The following is a 19,957-nucleotide window of genomic DNA, read 5'->3' as shown; positions in this document are numbered from 1 at the left end:
CCTGTCTCCGGCTCCCTCTGAGCCCCAATCCCAAATGCAGACCCTCCATCCACAGGGGCTTAGGTCCAGCGAGGGGCTCTGGAAGACACACCCAAACTAAGAGCCACCCACCAGCTCTAGAGGGGCAGCCGCAGTGAGTGGGGAGGGGGGAGGGGCTGGAGGCGGGACCTTAGGTGCTGGCAAGTGAGGTTGACAACTTCTCAATCTCAGATCTATGGACATTTGGGGCCGGATCATTCTTGGTCATCTGGGGTACCATCTGGGGCACTGTAGGGCACTGAGCGGCATCCCTGGTCTCCACCCACTTGATGTCAGTAGCACACCGCCCCCCCCACCCCCACCCCCGCACTTGTGACAACCCAAAATGCCTCCAAACATTGCCAGATGTCTGGTGGGGGAAGGCAGAATCACTGCCCGTTGAGAACCACTGGCTTAAAAGCTCAGAACCTGCACTATTAGTTGAGTCATAAGATCCTGGGGGATCCTTTCTAGACCAATTCTTTCATTCACAGGCAGGGAAACTGAGACAGCGGAAGTCTGCCATGCCCCAGGATAGACTCAAATTCAGTCCCGCTCGGCAGTTCTCACCACACTCCCAGACAGCCCAGCACTCAAGCCCCACCTAAAGTGCTGCCTCCACCCCATCCTTGCCCCCAGCTGGCTCCTCGCTGCGATAGGATAAAAACAAAACTGGCATTTTGTGGTTGGTACAAATGATAATCCTGATTTCCAGCCCCAGGCACTTTCCGCACTTCCTTTTTCAGTCCTAGGGTCAGTTGTCAGGACTTGCTTCTTCGTTGGGGGAGGGGAGGGGACAGAGGGGCAGGACAGGTGGGCTGCAGCAGATAGAGGTGGGTTGGCGTTAACCAGGTCTTGTCTGAATGTCAATCCCAGCAAGGAAGCTTAATTATATCAGTCATTAACACAGTCATTTAGTGTAAATGACTTTAATTGGATTTATTGCTTCCTAGTTGAAGTCCAAGGTAAGGGAGGGATGGTGAACCTTGCAGAGGATGGATTTCAGAGCTTCAAAGGGGGGGTGCTTTTAGCTGGAGGCTCAACCCCTCCTTTGGTTTCAAACTCCAGACCCACATGGGTGTTCAGCTTTCTATGCCTCTGTTTTCTCACTGGTGAAATGGAGAAGCCTCATGGGGCTGGGCAATGATTCAATAAGACAATGGACACAAGAGCTCTTTGCAGATCCATCTCTGAAGTTCTGTGTGTGAGTGGGGAATTGTCGTTATGACGATTGTCCAGTAAAACCTCCATCCACTGCCCTCCTTCAGGATTCATCCTTGCTTCAAGTCGGTCCTTGCTTCCCAGCTCCCATGGGGACCACTGAAGCCACGCTCCGGATGGAAAACGTGGACGTGAAGGAAGAATGGCAGGACGAAACTCTGCCCAGGTACAGCTCCCTGGGTGTGCGTGTCAGATGTGGAAGGAGCGGGCCCGACACTGCTCCCAGGTGTGAGGCAGAGACACCCCAGTTGACCGGGCCAAGAGCATAATTGATATTTGCTGAATTATTTAAGATTGATTTCCCACCTCCCTACCCTGCCCATCCCTGCCCAAAGTGCCAAAATAGCTCCCATTCCCACACTATTGTAAGAATTCTAAACATTCTTCTAAAGCCACCTCATGGGCGGTTACAATATTCTTACCTGGGTTCCCATGAATTCAGGTAACAGCGTGTTTTTACCTGCAGCAGCCAGAGGGACCCTGTCATACCCCTTAAAAGCCCTGGGGCAGGGACTTCTCTGGCGGTTCAGTGGTTAAGACTCTGTCCTCCTAAGGTAGGGGGCCCGGGTTCTATCCTTGTTCAAGGAACTAGATCCCTCATGCCAAAGCTAAAGATCCCGCACGTGGCAATGAAGATCCCGCGTGCTGCAACTAGGACCCAGCGCGGCCAAAAAAAAACAAAACAAAAGGCACGGGGGCTTCCCTGGTGGCGCAGTGGTTGAGAGTCCGCCTGCCAATGCAGGGGACGTGGGTTCGTGCCCTGGTCCGGGAAGATGCCGCGGAGCGGCTGGGCCTGTGGGCCATGGCCGCTGAGCCTGCGCGTCCGGAGCCTGTGCTCCACAACAGGAGAGGCCACAACAGTGAGAGGCCCACATACCGCAAAAAAAATTTAAAAAGGCACGGAAACAAATTCTACCCCAGAGCCCCCAGGAGGAACCAGCCCTGCCGGTGAAACTGATTTCAGACTTACTTCTTTGTCTAGATTCGTAAGAAAATACATATGTGTCGTGTTGTTGTTGTTTTTATTTTTTATTTACTTATTTTTGGCTGCGTTGGGTCCTCGTTGCTGCGCACGGGCTTTCTCTAGTTGCGGCGAGCCGGGACTGCTCTTCGTTGCGGTGCGCGGGCTTCTCATCGCGGTGGCTTCTCTTGTTGCGGAGCACGGGCTCTAGGCGCCCGGGCTTCATACGATTGAATATGCTGAGTATTTCACATACTTGTTTACAGTCTGTTCCCCACCATGGAACCCACGAGAGCAGGGGCCTTTGGTTTGATCACAGGCGTACAGCTGATGCTCAGTGGATATTGGGTGAATGGATGACGGTCATTGGTACGAGTTCAAAATTGTAGGAAGCAAGATGTGCGTGCCCACATACTTGTCTCTCTGTATTCTCCTCTGGCGAGGCGTTGGGTAAGAGAAAATACAGTCAGCACAGGCTCCCCTTCATTCGTCGGCTGGATGCAACTGCTCATCCCCCTCCCACTTTTTTTTTTTTTTGGCCAGCTTGCAGGATCTTAGGATCTTAGTTCCCCAACCAGGGATCAAACCCGTGCCCATGGCAGTGAACGTGCAGAGTCCTAACCACTGGATCGCCAGGGAATTCCCTCTCCCTCCCACTTTAATGCAAGGAGTTTACCCACAGGAGACGATGCCCGAGAGTTAGTTGCATAACCATCCAGGAAGGAAGAGTCAAAGGGACTGGGCATATTCACCCTGGAAAAGACAATTTGGAAAGGATCTCAGTTGGTGAGGGTGCTCAGGGCAGAACAAGGGTGATGGACAGGCATGAAAGGGATGCAGGTTTGAGTCTAAAGTAGACTCTTTGGACTCAAATGGTCCAATCTGTGCATGCTTTGTACGGCCAGCCGGCCCATTCAAAAGCAAAATGGGCTGATGGGGGAGGTCTGGAGCTTCCTGTCCACCTGTCCCAGGAGAAGCTGTGATGTCAAGGGCATCACCCCCTCATTTGAGAATCTTTAGCTCTCTCTCCAGTCTAGGCATTTTCAGTGTCGATGTTTCACGCACATCCTTATGATTCTTAAAGCGATAGATGGGGACTTCCCTGGTGGTGCGGTGGTTAAGAATCCGCCTGCCAATGCCAAGGACACAAGTTCGATCCCTGGTCTGGGAAGATCCCACATGCCGTGGAGCAACTAAACCCATGTGCCACAACTACTGAGCCAGTGCTCTAGAGCCCATGAGCTCCAACTACTGAGCCCGCGTACTGCAACTACTGAAGCCCATGTGCCTAGAGCCCGTGCTCCACAACAAGAGAAGCCACCGCAATGAGAAGCCCGTGCACCACAACGAAGAGTAGCCCCCGCTGGCCACAACTGGAGAAAGCCCGCGTGCAGCAACGCAGCCAAAAATAAATAAAATTTAAAAATAAAAAATAAAGTGATAGATCCCCACCTCAGAATAGCCGAGAATCTCTTTTCTGCGCAGTACCGTTGTCTTCAGGAAGACAAGTATTTCGGGAAAGAGACGGTGACTTCATTGGAGCCGACCTCCTGTTCTTTCACTGTTAAAATGTTCTTCGTTCTACATTCCCTCTTATAAGTCTTTCTCTTTAACTCAATACAAGGAGTGCTGATGCCTGGATTTGTAGAAAGGGGTCTGATGACACCCGGACCTGGCAGTTTGGGCGAATTAAGGACTGTTTTTATCAGGGGCTCCTGATGTAGCTAGGAATGCTCCAGAATGGACAAGAGCCGCCTTGGGGAGCTGTCCCTCGTTCCCGGCATGGGAGATCTGTTTCCTCCCATGGAAAAGGTGGAAACAGATGGGATGATCTCTGTGGCTTCCTTCCAGCACCAAACACCCGGGGTTTGGAGGCATCTCCAACCAGTGTCAGCCTCATTTACCCTGTGGTCCCGTGAACCCTGGCCCCTGTCCGAGACCAAAGCATCCCTCGGTCTGGACTTTGAGAACCTTCTGATTCAACCCTGCCTGCCCGGGTGGCAAACCCCAACCCTTCCTGGACATAAAAAAAATTCTCTGATGACAGCACAGGACTCACCTTGCTCACTCTGATTTTATTTCACGCAACACAGCGGAACCAAGAGGGTACGAGCTGTGGAACCGGACAGCCGTGGGTTCAGATTCCAATTCTCCAGTGGGCTCGCTTGCCCACCTTGGGCAGCTCTTCAAGCATCTTTGTGCCTCAGTTTTCCTATCTGTAAAATAGGGACAATCATTCCTGGCTCACGAAGTTGTCGCGAGAAGTCGATGAGGTATGAGTTGCGAGGCAGCTGAGCCAGGCTGTCTAGATGCAGAGGGCTGCCCACGGGACTTGCTGCCCTCAGCCTCATCCTCATCAGCCTGTACCTTGTTCACTCTGGTTCCTTTTTCCAATTCCCCCATAAAAGAGACCCTCCTCTCCCAAGCCTTGTTGAGACAAAGTGGAGCTGACTGCAGCTGCAAATGTGAATTTCAAGTGAGTTTCCCCAGCTGCAGAGGGTTCCTCTCCCTTTTCAGTAGTTCAGTGTTTGCAGTATAGTGGCCTGGCTGTGCAGCCCTGGGGTCAGGGACATGCCTTCGTCAAGGCTCTGTCCTCCTCGTTCTGGGAGAAATGAGTACAGCTCCTTATACAGCGTCCAGCTGCAGCTCAACATAAGCACCTCTGTCTGATGCCAGACAACCCACAATTCTATTCCTTCGAGCTCAGTGATCCCTTCCTGGGTGGGATCCTTGAGCTGCCCCGGGTGTGTCCGGGTGCTCGCCCTGTGCCCACAGCCCCCTCCTGCTGCCATTGCCTTGCGGCGTCTTCCTGCACCTCCTGCTCTTCTGCAGGTACCTGTGGACCCTAGCTGAGAGAGGGCAGCCTGGAGACGATCCATCTACCTGCCTTGCTTCCACATTCATTCATTCTAGTGATATGCACCGACTGTATGCCAGGCCCTGGGTGAGACGCTGGGGACACGTGGAGAACAGGAGAGCCGCCCTTGTGGGGTGTTCACAGTCTGGCGCAGAGACAGGCGGTCCCTTATAACCTCACAGACCAATGAAAAATTGCAGCTGGGTTCTTGGCACCTGGAGAGCGCCAGGTGGGGTCTGACGGGGTTGGGGACATTGGGGGAGGTGCTGACCCTGAGCTCTGAAGGATGAAGAGGTATGAACAGGGGAAAGAGGCTGGGGGTAGGGGTCAAGCATTCCAAGCAGAGAGAGCAGCATGTGCAAAGGCCCTGAAGCCAGCGGAAGCAGATCGAGGGACTGAAGAAAGGTTGGGTGGGGAAACTGAGGACCAGGGTGGGAAAGTGCTTGGCCCGGGTCTCACAGCTAAGGAGAGGCAGGTACAGGGTTAGATGTCTGAATGGTGTCTCAGCCTGCTCTGCCTTCTATAACCGAGTGGTCGTGGGTTTTGCTTGTAACTTTTTATTCTTTTTTTTTTTTAATTGGAGTGTAGGTGATTTAGAATGTTGTGTTAGTTTCTACTGTACAGCAAAGTGAGTCAGTTATACAGATACATATATCCACTCTTTTTTATTTTATTTTTGGCTGCATTGGGTCTTCGTTGTGGTGCATGGGCTTCTCATTGCGGTGGCTTCTCTTGTTGCGGAGCACGGGCTCTAGGCGCACGGGCTTCAATAGTTGCAGCACGGGGGCTCAGTAGTTGTGACACATGGGCTTAGTTGCTCTGCGGCATGTGGGATCTTCCCGGACCAGGGATGGAACCCGTGTCCCCTGCATTGGCAGGAGGATTCTTAACCATTGTACCACCAGGGAAATCCCTTCCACTCTTTTTTAGATTCTGTTTCCATATAGATCATTACAGAGTATTGAATAGCGTTCCCTATGCTACACAGTACGTTCTTATTATTTATCTATTTTATATATAGTAGTGTGTATGTGTCCATCCCAATCTCTCAATTTTTTTTTTTTTTTTCGGTACGCGGGCCTCTCACTGTTGTGGCCTCTCCCGTTGCGGAGCACAGGCTACGGACGCGCAGGCTCAGTGGCCATGGCTCACGGGCCCAGCCGCTCCGCGGCATGTGGGATCTTCCCAGACCGGGGCACGAACCCATGTCCCCTGCATCGGCAGGCGGACTCTCAACCACTGCACCACCAGGGAAACCCCCAATCTCTCAATTTATCCCTCCCCCTGGAACTTTTTATTCTGACATAGTCCCAAGCTTAGAAAAAAAAACTATAAGAATGGTATAAGGAATATCTGTAAACTCTTACCCAGATTTGCTGATTGTTAAGATTTTACTTCCTTTGCTTTATCATTCTCTCCCCCAACCCTGGTCTTTCTCTTCTGCCCCTGTCTCTCCCTGTGTCTGTCTGTCTGCTGTCTGTCTCTCTATCTATGCTCAATCTGTTTGTATCTGCCCGCCCCTGCACAGGGCAGGCCAGGCAATGTCCCTCCCCCAGCCCAACACACGCACAGAGGTGATTTCCTGTTGCCCAGCTCAGCAGTCCCTCATGCAGGAGCCGTGGGTTTAGGCCAGGAAGTGATGGCAGGCTCTGAGCAGAGCATCTTCTGCCTTCCTCAACTCCGCCATTCTCTTTCCTGTGCTCCAGCGATGCTGGGCTATCATAGCAGGATACCACACCCCGGGCAGCTTCAACAGCAGACATTTATTCTCTCACAGCTCCAGAGGCTGGATGTCTGAGATCAAGGTGCCAGCAGGGTTGGCTTCTGGTGAGGGCTCTCTTCCTGGCCTTCTCACTGCATCCTCACGTGGTCTTTCCTCTGTGCTTGCATGGGCCGGGGGAGCTTTCTCGTGGCTCTCCCTCTTCTTGTAAGGTCACGGTCCTAGGGAATCAGGGCCCCAACCTTTTGTTTTTTTGGCCATGCTGCACGTGTACACAAAATGGGCATGGAAGTTGTCTTCAGTCTCAATCTGAAAAAAAGATGCCTCTTTAAAACCTTCTGACTTAATCTGAAGCTTGCTTTTTTTTTCTTTTTTAAATGGAGGTGAAATTTACATAACATAAAAATAACCATTTTATTTTATTTTATTCTGTGCCATGAGCATGTGGGATCTTAGTTTCCCAACCAAGAGGTGATGGTGCTGGGGGAGACCAGAGCAAGATGAATGGACAGAGGTGTTGGAAATTGCAGAGAAGGAAAAGGGGCAGATTTATCTGAGTATCTGAAACCACCAAAGTTGCCGATGGATAATTCTTGAATGCCTTTCAGCAGTTCCCTCTCTGGTTCTCCCAACTTAGCTCTGCAGGAGTCCTGTGATAAGCCCCAGTGCTGCTGGCCCCGCATTGAGCCTTGGAAAAGCCTACTTATGCCCAGAAAGAGTTTTTGCTGTTACCCTGCACCAGAGGTGGCCGCCGTCAAACAGAAACAGAGGCTGGAAAGCCCTGGATGGGAGACTGAGGCAGCACAGCTGATCTTAATGCCGTTGAAGCCCTGGGGCACCAGTTGGGAAGCAGGAGGCATGTTCAAAGGTCCTGAGGCCCACAGTTTATTCCCAATTCCCTTCTTTCATACTGTGAGTAACATTAAGCCAGAGGCTAGGATCTGAGGGTAGAATTCGGTCCAGGAGCCACCTCTGAAGCCAGAACTATTGCAATAACAGCTGATTCCGGGTGACAGGTGTTTCTAGATTTTGGCCTTTCCCTGCCACTTACATAATGTGCCCTCACTTGCTCCTTCCTTCAAAACCCTTGCTGAGGGCTGCTTCTCCCAGGTCCAGGCCCGTGACTCACCAAAGCAAGAGGGGAAGAGGCACTTCCTCCCCTTCAAGGGCTCACAGTCTGCCCAGGAAACAAGGAATTAGCACACAGTACCACAGATTCAGTGCTAAAGGAGGCTTCTGAGGCAGGATGCAGGAGCGGGGTGGATGTCAGATTCAGATGGGGCCTCCTGGAGGACGCTGACCTAGCCTGAAAGGCTGAGCAAGTTCACCAAAGAAATCAGGAAGTGGCCCTCTAGGCAGAGGGGGTGGGATGTGCAAAGGCACTGGGGCAGAGAGGACCTTGGCATGGTAGGGGATGCAGTAGGAGAGAAATTTGGATTTCACGCTGAGAGGGCGTGTGAGTTTCCCAGAGCTGCCATAACAAAGTACCAGGAACTTGCTTAAAACAGAAAAAATGTTTTCTCTCACAGTTCTGGAGGCTAAAAATCCAACATCAAGGTGTCTGCAGGGCCATACTCCCTATGAAGGCTCTAGGGAAGGATGCTTCCAGCCTCCTCCAGCTTCAGATGGTGGCCGGCAATCCTCGGCCTGCCTTGGCTTGTAGATGCATCCCTCCAGTCTCTGCCTTCCTCCATCTTTTTTTTTTAAGCTTGTGTTTTATTTTTTATTTTTACTTTTTAAAATTTTTATTGGAGCACAGTTGATTTACAATGTGTGTTAGTTTCAGGTGTACAGCAGAGTGAATCTGCTATACATATATCCACTCCTTTTCTTTTTTTTGGCTGCGTTGGGTCTTCATTGCTGCGCGCAGGCTTTCTCTAGTTGCAGCAAGTGGGGGCTACTCTCCATTGCGGTGCGCGGGCTTCTCATTGCGGTGGCTTCTTGTGCTGTGGAACACGGGCTCTAGGCACGTGGGCTTCAGTAGTTGCAGCACACAGGCTCAGTAGTTGCGGTGCATGAGCTCAGTAGTTGTGGCTCACGGGCTTAGTTGCTCCATGGCATGTGGGCTTCCCAGACCAGGGCTCAAGCCCGTGTCCCCTGCATTGGCAGGCGGATTCTTAACCTCTGTGCCACCAGGGAGGTTCTGCATTCTTTTTTAGATTCTTTTCCCATACAGGCCATTAAAGAGTATTGAGTAGAGTTCCCTGTGCTGTATAGTAGGTCCTTATTAGCTATCTCTTCTGTATATAGTAGTGTGTATATGTCAATCCCAATCTCCCAGTTTATCCCTCCCCTGACCCCCTGGTAACCATAAGTTTATTTTCTACATCTGCGACTCTATTTCTGTTTTGTAGATAAGTTCATTTGTACGCTTTTTGTAGATGCCACATATACGCGATATCATATGTTTGTCTTTCTCTGCCTGACTTACTTCCCTCAGTATGACAATCTGTAGGTGCATCCATGTTGCTGCTAATGGCATTATTTTGTTCTTTTTTATGGCTGAGTAGTATTCCATTTTATATATATATATATATATATATATATATGAGATTTATTTATTTATTTATTTATCCATCCATTCCTCTGTTGATGGACATTTAGGTTGCTTCCATGTCCTGGCTATTGTAAATAGTGCTGCAGTGAACACTGGGGTGCATGTATCTTTTCGAATTATGGTTTTCTCCAGATATACGCCCAGGAGTGGGATTGCTGGATCATATGGTAGCTCTATTTTTAGTTTTTTGAGGAACCTCCATACTGTTCTCCATAGTGGCTGTACAAATTTACATTCCCACCAACAGTGTAGGAGGGTTCCCTTTTCTCCACACCCTCTCCAGCATTTATTGTTTGTAGATTTTTTGATGATGGCCATTCTGCCCGATATGAGGTGATACCTCATTGTAGTTTTTTTTTTTAATAAATTTATTTATTTGTTTGTTTTTATTTTTGGCTGAGTTGGGTCTTCGTTGCTGTGTGCGGGCTTTCTCTAGTTGCAGCGAGTGGGGGCTACTCTTCGTTGCGGTGCGCGGGCTTCTTATTGTGGTGGCTTCTCTTGTTGCAGAACACGGGCTCCAGGCACGTGGGCTTCAGTAGTTGTGGCACGTGGGCTTCAGTAGTTGTGGCACGCGGGCTCTAGAGCGCAGGCTCAGTAGTTGTGGTGCACGGGCTTAGTTGCTTCACGGCATGTGGGATCTTCCCGGGCCAGGGCTCGAACCCGTGTGCCCTGAATTGGCAGGTGGATTCTTAACCACTGCGCCCCAGGGAAGCCCTTCATTGTAGTTTTGATCTGAATCTGCCTCCATCTTCACACAGCCTTCTCCTCTGTGTCTCTGTGTCCAAACTTGCCTCTTCTTACAATCACACCACTGATTGGCTGTAGGGCCCACCTTGCTCCAGTATGATGTCATCTCAACTTAATGCTGTCTACAACAACCTTATTTCCAAACAGGTCACATTCCCAGGTTCTGGGAGTTAACACCTGAATTATGTTTTGGGGGGGATGCAAGTCAACCCACACCAGAAGAATAAAGCCTCACTGTACACCTGGTGGATTAGGGGGAACCCCACTTTTTACATGGATTTCCCAGTACAGACTGAAAGCAAGTGCTGCAGGGAGCCCTCTGGATCCACTTTGAGTTCGTGAAGGGGCTTCAGCTCTGCATTAGCTGAGGTCTTCCTGGGGCTTGTGGAAATAACCAGGTCTCACCTGACCTTGAAAGCTGCAGCCCTGTGGACCTGTGGGGTTTGTTCACATGAGCCGACTGGACACAAGGGGGCAGTAGAGGGCAATGACCGGATTCAGCTCTACCTCTGTGAGTGGTTCGCTCTGCCCTTGGGCATCTTCTGGTTTAGCCTCCGTTTCCTCCTCTGTGAAATGGGCTGCTACCTGCCTCATAGGAATACTGTGAGGAGGAAACAAGATGATGATGCCGTCAACATTCCAACAGAGTGAGTGCCCTGTCCGTGGGGGTAAAGTACGGTTCTAGTTGATTCTAGAACAACAGGGATTACAGCCTCAGACTGATGGAAACAGGGAAGGCAGAGTAAATGAGGGGAAGGAGCCGGAAGGAAATCCTGACACCCAGGTGAGCAGGGGTGGCGGACAGTCAGCTCCTGGTGGCGGTTACCATGCACGAAGCGCAGATCTGATTCAAGAAAAGACTGATATCTAGACGTATCTCTGATTTGACAGCAAATTTAAAATGTTGTGAAATGCTGTGTGGGCAGGATAAAACTAGGGGTGGTGCATCAGCTGTCAGCCTGCAATTTCAGAGCATGATTTTGGGTAACCTTGCAAGTAGGTGGTGTGCCTCCTGTACTCCCGGATCCCGGACTTATTTGTGAGTTACCAGCTGCCCTCCCCATGTTGAGAGCAGGGGTGTCAGCTACAGAACAGAGGGACCAGAGCAACGTGTACACGAAATGGGTGTGTGAGTAGTCTTCAGTCTCAAACTGAAAAAAAGATCCCTCTTTAAAACCTTCTGACTTGGGGCTTCCCTGGTGGCGCAGTGGTTGAGAGTCTGCCTGCCAATGCAGCGGACACGGGTTCGAGCTCTGGTCTGGGAAGATCCCACGTGCCACGGAGCAACGGGCCCGTGAGCCACAAATACTGAGCTCTGTGCGTCTGGAGCCTGTGCTCCGCAGCAAGAGAGGCCGCGACAGTGAGAGGCCCACGCACCGCGATGAAGGGGGGCCCCCGCTTGCCACAACTAGAGAAAGCCCTCGCACAGAAACGAAGACCCAACACAGCCAAAAATAAATAAATAAATTTATTAAAAAAAAAAAAAACCTTCTGACTTAACCTGAAGCTTTCTTTCTTTCTTTTTTAAATGGAGGTGAAATTTACATAACATAAAAAGAACCATTTTATTTCATTTTATTTTATTTTTGGCCATGCGGTGGGCATGTGAGATCTTAGTTCCCCAACCAGGGATCGAACCTGTGCCCCCTGCATTGGAAGCACGGAATCTTAACCACTCGACCGCGAGGGAAGTCCCCAAAATAACCATTTTAGGGTGGGCCCTAATTTTTTTTTTTTTTTTTTTTTGCGGTACGCGGGCCTCTCACTGCCGTGGCCTCTCCTGTTGCGGAACACAGGCTCCGGACGTGCAGGCTCAGCAGCCATGGCTCACGGGCCTAGCCGCTCCGTGGCATGTGGGACCTTCCCGGACTGGGGCACGAACCCACGTCCCCTGCATCGGCAGGCGGACTCTCAACCACTGCGTCACCAGGGAAGCCCTGGGCCCTAATTTTTTAAATTAATTATTTATTTATTTATTTGGCTGCACCAGGTCTTAGTTGTGGCATGTGGGATCTTTAGTTGAGGCATGTGGGATCTAGTTCCCTGATCAAGGATGGAACCCGGGCCCCCTGCATCGGGAACGTGGAGTCTTAGCCACTGGACCACCAGGGATGTCCCAAAATAACCATTTTAAATGAACAGCTCACATGTTGTACAGCCGTCACCTCTATCTAGTTGTAAAACGTTCCATCACCCCGAAATGAAACCCTATCCCTGTGGCAACCACAAATGCACCACCTGTCTCTGTGGATTTGCCTGTTTTGGACGTTTCATATAAATGGAATCACACATTATGTGGCCTTTTTTGTCTGGCTTCTCTCACTGAGCATCATGTTCTCAAGGTCCATCCACATTGTAGCAGGTGTCAGCGCTTCACTCCTTTTCATGGCTGAATAATATTCCATTGTACTTTTGTTTATCCGTTCATCACTTGGTAGACATTTGGGTTGTTTCCAATGTGATCATGCTGCTGTGAGCATTCAGTACGAGCTTTTGCATGGGTATGTGTCTTCATTTCCTTTGTCATTTTTTAAAAATAAATTTATTAATTTATTTATGTCTGTGTTGGGTCTTCGTTGCTGCGTGCAGGCTTTTTCCAGTTGCAGCGAGCGGGGGCTACTCTTTGTTGTGGTGCGTGGGCTTCTCATTGTGGTGGCTTCTCTTGGTGCAGAGCACAGGATCTAGACGCCCGGGCTTCAGTAGTTGTGGCACACGGGCTTAGTTGTTCTGCGGCATGTGGGATCCTCCCAGACCAAGGCTTGAACCCGTGTCCCCTGCATTGGCAGGAGGATTCTTAACCACTGCACCACCAGGGAAGCCCTTCATTTCCTTTGGACCTCTGCTCTATTTTGACTTTTGACCTCTATGAGAGCAGGGCAACATCTGATTCATTCTTTACCGCCAAGACCCTCCAAGACCTCCAATGCACCTGGAAGGTAGTGGTTAGTCAAAGAACATTCGAAGCATGGTGAATGGGAGAAAGATGGGCGGGGTGGCGGGTGCGGAGGAAGAAGCATGGATAGATCTCACCCTACAGAGGGTGCCAGCTCATGCCCTACAAGGAACAGAGGTGATGGAATGAATGGTTTTGTTAAAGGAAAAGAAAAAGCATTCTACTCTCCTTCCCCATCTAACCAGCTCCCATTCCAGCTGAGCTGGCACTGCTGAGTTGCAGAGATGAATTAACGCTGCAGTGCTTCCCTGAGCCAGCACACCCTGCAGCTAGAGCCTCTGACAGCCCCATGCACTCTGAAAAATTATATCCCTAGGGAGCAAAGGAGCCAGAGCACGTGGGTCAAAGTCAGGCGGCATGAGCTATGGTCCAAAACAAAAACCAGTCTGGGCATGGCCAGAGAAACAGGTTTTATTTTGCAAATTCGTGCTCCACTAAGCATTAAAGGGGCACAAATGTATAGCTGGCTGCCTTTCTTTTTTTAAAAAAATTTACTTTTTAGAAGATTTAGGTTTACAGAAAAGTTGCAAGAATATTACAGAAAATTTCCATACACCTCCCCACACACTCAGCTTCTCCTAAATTAACATTTTACATTAGGGTGATACATTTGTTACCATTAATAGACTGATATTGATACACTGTTGTTAACTGAAGTCCAGAATTTGTTCAGATTTCCATAGTCCTTTTCTCCTGATATCCTTTTTCTTTCCTAGGATCCCACCCAAGTTCCCATGTAACATTCAGGCATCATGTCTCCTCAGGCTCCTCTGGGCTGTGACAGTTTCTCAGACTTTCCTTGTTCTCGATGCCCTTGACGGGTTTGAGGAGGGCTGTGGCCAGAGATTTTGTAGAATCTCCCTCAGTAGGAACTTGTCTGGTGTTTTTCTCACGGTTACACTGGGACGCTGGGTGCTGGGAGGAGGACCACCTGTGAAGGGCCGTCTCATCCTTCATCTCAGGGTGGCTGCCATCAACATGACTCATCTCTGCTGGTGTTGACCTCAGTCCCCTGGCTGAGTTCATGCTGGTTGGGTGTCTCCACTGTAAAGTCACACCTCCCCCCTTCCCATACTGTCCTCTTTGGAAGGAAGTCACTGTGCCCAGCCCACACTTACAGAGAAGGGTGTTACTTTCCATCTCCTTGAGGGCAGAATATCTACAGACATTATATGAAATTCTTCTCTGCAGGAAAAATTTGTCTCTTCTCCCTGTATTTATTTATTCAATCATTTATTTATATCTGTATGGACTCATGGACATTTTATTTTAAACACTGGCTCACAATCCAATATTTCATGATATATTTTGTTGGTCAGACCAGTCCAGCATTGGCCAGAGAGAGCTCTTTCAGTTGTCTGCTATGTCCATTGGACAACTTCTGGCTGCGTTAATAGCAACAATTCATCGGAGACCAAACCCTGCGGGGTCAGCCCATGAAGAATGCTGCTTATATTCCAAATATAATATAGATGAGACCCTTTTTCTCACTGGGCCTCAGCTTTCCCCGTCCCCACCCGCCCCCAAAAAAGGCTTAATATTTATTAGATGATCCAATGGGAGCCCTCCAGCGCTGATTGTTTATGATTTTCTGTGCTCGCGAGCAGATGTATTTTGTTCCAACAGTTTCTCAAAGCTAAACAGATTTTGTTGGTGTCATTTTGTCTGAACTCCACGCTCCTGTGGCTGGACTTGTGGGGCCTGGTGGCTGATGTCCGCTCCCGGCTGGGTCTGCAGGCCACTCTCGGAAGAGACGGGGATGGACTTGCTTGGCAGTGCCACAGAAGACACATCCTGTAAGTTTCCATGCATGCAGAAATGGGCACACGGTCTGGGCTGTGCCCAGCACTATAACTGTAGAAATGTCAGAGGTCATGCTTCCTGGGTGGAATGTCAGGGAAGGGGGTTGCTCTGCTCCAAGTCCTGCAGGGAAAGCAGTGTGGTTGTGGGCCAGAGACGTGTGTGAGCGCCATCATGAAGTCAGTTGCTGTGTGTCCTTGAACTAGTTGCTTAGCTTCTCTGTGCCTCCAATTCCTCATCTACTAAATACAGGTAGTGAGCCTCCCACAGAAGGGACATGCAAGGATTAAACAAGATGATTTGTGTAAAGTGCCCAGGGGATGCCAGGCACAAAGTCAGCCCTGGGAGGGCTTTGCTGCCCTGAGCACTCAGGAGGGCTCATGGCTCTGAGGATCCAAAGCCCCAGACTTTGAGGACAGGGGGGCCTGGGGCAGCCAGAGAAGCTGCCTCAAACATGTGTTCTCCTCGATGACATCTCCTGGCAGAGTCCTGCTGAGGGTCCCCGCTCTGCCTGCATTTCCCCCATGCAGCCCATCACAGAGCCCACCCTACAGGGGAAAGACTGCCCAGAGAGGGACAGCCACATCCCTGAGGTCACACAGCAGTGAGAGCCATCTCTGCCTACCCCTGTACCACACTATGCCCATGAGCCAGGTAGGGGGACCAATTTGTTCCAGGTTTCTGGGGCCGATCTGGGTAGTTGGTCACCCTGGAATACCAGCCCTTCCTCCTGCCTGAGCACAGGGGCTCTGCCTGGTGTTGTCACATTCCCACAGGGTAACCTTGGGCAAATCCTTTCACCCCTCTGGGCCTCCATTTCCTACTTCTGTAAAACGAGGAGTGTGTAGTAACAGTACCCGACTTCCTAGGTGTCACTGGCTGAATGATGACCCCCAAAGATATCCAGGTTCTAATTCCAGGAACCCCTGAATGTTCCCTCACATGGCAAAAGGGATTTTGCAGATAGGATTAAGTTAAGGAACTTGAGATGGGGAGATGTGATCACTAATTTTATGTATTCACTTGCCTGGCCCATGGTACCCAGCTATGTGGTCAAACATAATTCTAGATGTTTCTGTTGAGGGTGTTTTTTTTAGATGTGATTTACATTTAAATTCATGGACTTTGAGTAAGGCAGATTGCCTTCCATTGTGTGGGTGGGCCGTGTCTAATCAGTCGAAGGGCTCCGGAGGCAGGAGGAAAAAAAACCTCAGGTGTGATTCATCCCGGGGCAAAATTCCTCTCCAGCTGTGGACCTATGAAATCAGGCGATGTCTCTGCTTCCAAAACACGATGGCGGGATGGATATAGAATAGATATTCTCATTCCAAATGGGAGAAATCGGAAGGAAGAAAGGGGTCACGGGTCCCAGCAAGTCTGAAACTTGTTCCGATAGGTTTTAAGCCTGGAGAACCATCTTCTTTGGCTCAATGCCCTATCCTCCAGGTCCATGTGGTGGCATACTGCCGCCGTGCTTCCTTGTACCTTTAGTCTTACTGCCACCATGCTGTGACCCACAGCTTGACCCCATCAGGAAGAGTAGCAGTATTTTAAATCAAGCACTCCTGATTCACTGCTCCTAACACACTTCCCGTGAAAAAGGCAGAGTGAGTTGAGAAGCCTGGGGTCGGATCCTTGGGCAGGTCTCTGCCTCTATGTCCGCGTCTGTAAAATGGGTAACACTTCCCACCACACAAGGTCATGGTGAGAGCTAGAAATCATGCCAGTGCCCCGCACATAGCAGGCACTTGATAAATGTGACTGCTGTGTTTTTATCATTTTCTGCCAAAGCGAATGTTTCTATCCCAGTGTCTCCTGAAGCAGTTACCTCTGACCTGCTTAGGGACCGAGAGATTCAAAGTGAAAAAAAGTGAGATTCAAACTGAAAAAAAAAAATGTGGTCCATTTAATTATGGATCAATGGGGGCTTCTTTGGTGGCGCAGTGGTTAAGAATCCACCTGCCAGTGCAGGGGACACGGGTTCGAGCCCTGGTCCGGGAAGATTCCACATGCCACGGGGCAACTAAGCCCATGCGCCACAACTACTGAGCCTGCACTCTAGAGCCCGCGAGCAACTACTGAGCCCACATGCCACAACTACTGAAGCCCGCGCGCCTAGAGTCCATGCTCCACAACAAGAGAAGCCACCGCGATGAGAAGCCCATGCACCGCAACGAAGAGTAGCCCCCGCTCGCCACAACTAGAGAAAGCCCATGCGCAGCAACAAAGACCCAACGCAGTCAAAAATATTAATTAATTAATTAAAAAAATTATGGATCAATGAATGTCTTCATCCAATAAAAGAGGGGTAGGAGTCTCCTACTAGTTTACTTATTTTGTCCTCAAAGGCCGTGTAATGAAACAGGGTAAACCTGAGGGGCTGGCTCTGCTCCGCAGGCTGTCAGATGGGGGGCAGCCCAGGAGGAGAAACCACCTTTTACAAGGAGACCAGAGTCCAGGCTAAGAGTCTTTAGGAGGAAGCGGTCTAAACCATGGGGAATATCCATCCCGACAGGCTTCAGAGTGACATGGGAGGATCCTGCCCTTCTGTGCCTCAGTTTGCTCATCTGTTAAAGGGGGCAATAGCAAAGTTGGAACGTGAAAACGCAGGGGAGAGCTTTGCAGAGTGTCTGGCTTACATTACATGATCACTAGAAGTTAGTTGTTAGAGTTGAGCATCACAGAGAGGCCAAAAGCAGAACGTGGACATTCTCTGCCAGCCTTAGCCGGAAGAAACAAGACTCGCAGATATTGGTAGGTCCAGAGCACACCATCTGGAACCCAGGCTGCCCGGGGTCTAATCCCCACATCATTGCTCAACCTTGACTCGACTCACCTGTGAGTCCCATTTTGCAGATGGTAAAAGTGAGTCAAGCTCAGAGCAACATGGCACTGCAGGGTCACGGAGCTGGTGAGTAGCGAGGTCAGGCTCTGAACCCAGGTCTGCCCTACGTCCAAGCGTCCGCCCTTGACCTCCACGCTAGATGGTTATATGAACCGCTGCCGTGAAAGGATGTCCTCTGACTTCTAACCACTCCCCTCAACAGGGCGGAGTGGGTCTCCACTGGGTTGGGAACAGGAGAGGGGGAAGAAGAAAGAAAACAGCAAAAGTGACTGATCTTGTTTCGCTTTTGTTTTTTTCTGTTTTCCTGTTCCCCCACAGCCCCTCCCAACACTCTGAACTTCAACGCGGCTCATCGTAAGCGGAAGACGCTGGTGGCCCCCGAGATCAACATTTCCCTGGACCAGAGCGAGGGCTCCCTGCTGTCCGATGACTTCCTGGACACCCCCGATGACCTGGATATCAACGTGGATGACATCGAGACCCCAGATGAGACCGACTCACTGGAATTCCTGGGGAACGGCAATGAATTGGAGTGGGAAGGTGAGGTCGCTCGTCGCACCTGCCCAGCCCCCAAATCGGACCCCAGCGCTCCCTTTGGCTTGGGGGCCAGCTGACCAGAGCCCCCCTCCTCCATCCCCGTAGGCTCAAGGGGGACAGGTCTTCCAACCCGGGGCTCCCAGGACAGCTCCTGGGACTCCACGCACATTTTCTCGTGGACTTGTGGACTTTGCTGGGAGATGTGTCTTTCACCCGATTCTCAAAGGGGACTGAGACCAGAGGAAGGGCCTCCCCCTGATTCCACAGGTGTTTGTGGAGGAGGTCTTGATTGCTGTGTAGGGGGCGGCAGGGAGATCGGGCGGGGGCGTGTCAGGAATAGACATTGCCTGCCTGCTCGCGTGGCCATCGGAAAGCCAGGCTCTGGGTAACGGAAAAAATGTACACAAGATAATTGCACCTGGTCGTCGGTGCTGTGAGGGAAACGAGGTGATGGGAGAGGGCAGGGGGTTCTCACTGGGGCAATTCAGCCCCCTGCCCCCAGGGGACACTGGGCCATATTTGGGGACACCTGTGGTTGTCATGACTGGGGGAATCCTGGCATCAAGTAGGTGGGGTCAGGGAGGTGGCTCCACACCCCACAGCGCCTGGGATGGAGGAGGGGGCTCCACAGAGAATGACCGGCCCTCAAAGGTCAAAAGTGCCCAGGCCGAGACTCCTTGAGCCAGGCTACCTGGGGGTGGGGAGGCCTCTTTGCAGGGTTGCCGGGACAGGCCTCCCTGGATGCGTGTTATTTGAGCTGACATGCCAAGGCAAGAGCACAGGTCAGAAAGGTGGCGGTGGCAGTGGCCATGGGGACAGAAGCAGAGCCACAGCACTTGCTGGGTGGATGTGGAATATGAAGGGGAAGAGGGCATTGAAGGTGACACCTGGGTGTGGGGTCTGAGCAGCTGGGAAAACGGCCAGGCTATTTTCTGAGGCGGGAAGATCACAGGATGACGGGTGGGAAAGAGGCAGATGTTTCAAGCATGGTTAAGAATCCTGAGAAGCCCAGAGAGGGAAAGAATGTGTGCAAGGTCACACAGCAAGAGACGGGCTCTACCCAGGCCAACCACCTGACTGAGCACTTTCCTGTGTTCCACGGCTTGGGGAAAGAAAAATTATTATTTAGGCGTGACTTTGGGACTCCCAGGTCCTCCATCTCGCCCAGCAGCCCCAATCGAACACCGTCTGTCAGCAAAGGGTAGGATGAGTGGTTTCGCCTCTGGCCTGGGGAGAGAGGAGAGGGCTCCGTGGCCACAGGCGGCAAAGGTAGCCCAGAGAGGGAAGCTGGGATGAGGTGTCCAGACTCAGGTGTCCCTTCCACTCACCTTCCACCCCCCCTGCCGCTTCCAGATGACACCCCCGTGGCCGCCGCCAAGAATATGCCTGGGGATAGTGCAGACCTGTTTGGGGATGGCTCGGCCGAGGACGGCAGTGCCGCCAACGGGCGTCTGTGGAGGACAGTGATCATTGGGGAACAGGAACACCGGATTGACCTGCACATGATCCGGCCCTACATGAGGGTGGTGACCCACGGAGGTAAGGCCACACCCCTTGGGCCCCCTCCCGGCTCCAGCAACTGGAGGCCCATCAGTGGTCCTCTCTGGACCTCAGTCTCTTCTTCTGACCCAGGGGGATGTTAAATTAAGCCCTAGTGTCCGGGTGTGCAGGGGTGAAACTCGCAGGGGGGCAAGGCATAGACGTGCCGGATGCACACCGGAGATGTCTACGAGGGTGGCTG

The 19,957-nt window shown here is 51.1% G+C and overlaps 1 protein-coding gene across 1 annotated transcript in view; it reads left to right on the top strand.

Moving 5' to 3' along the window:
* Positions 1–1,328: 1,328 nt before the first annotated feature.
* The window catches only part of ATCAY (ATCAY kinesin light chain interacting caytaxin), a gene marked incomplete at its 5' end in the record, with an annotated part of 31,848 nt that continues 13,219 nt past the window's right edge, over positions 1,329–19,957 (top strand). The window contains 4 exons of the mRNA XM_079918083.1: positions 1,329–1,405; positions 14,772–14,830; positions 17,998–18,219; positions 19,570–19,755. Coding sequence (XP_079774209.1) covers positions 1,329–1,405; positions 14,772–14,830; positions 17,998–18,219; positions 19,570–19,755 — 544 coding nt within the window. The remainder of the gene's footprint in view (positions 1,406–14,771; positions 14,831–17,997; positions 18,220–19,569; positions 19,756–19,957) is intronic.

Source organism: Stenella coeruleoalba (genome assembly GCF_951394435.1).
Source record: "Stenella coeruleoalba genome assembly, chromosome: 3".
Lineage (NCBI taxonomy): Eukaryota > Metazoa > Chordata > Mammalia > Artiodactyla > Delphinidae > Stenella > Stenella coeruleoalba.
This window is presented reverse-complemented; position numbering and strand designations above follow the sequence as displayed.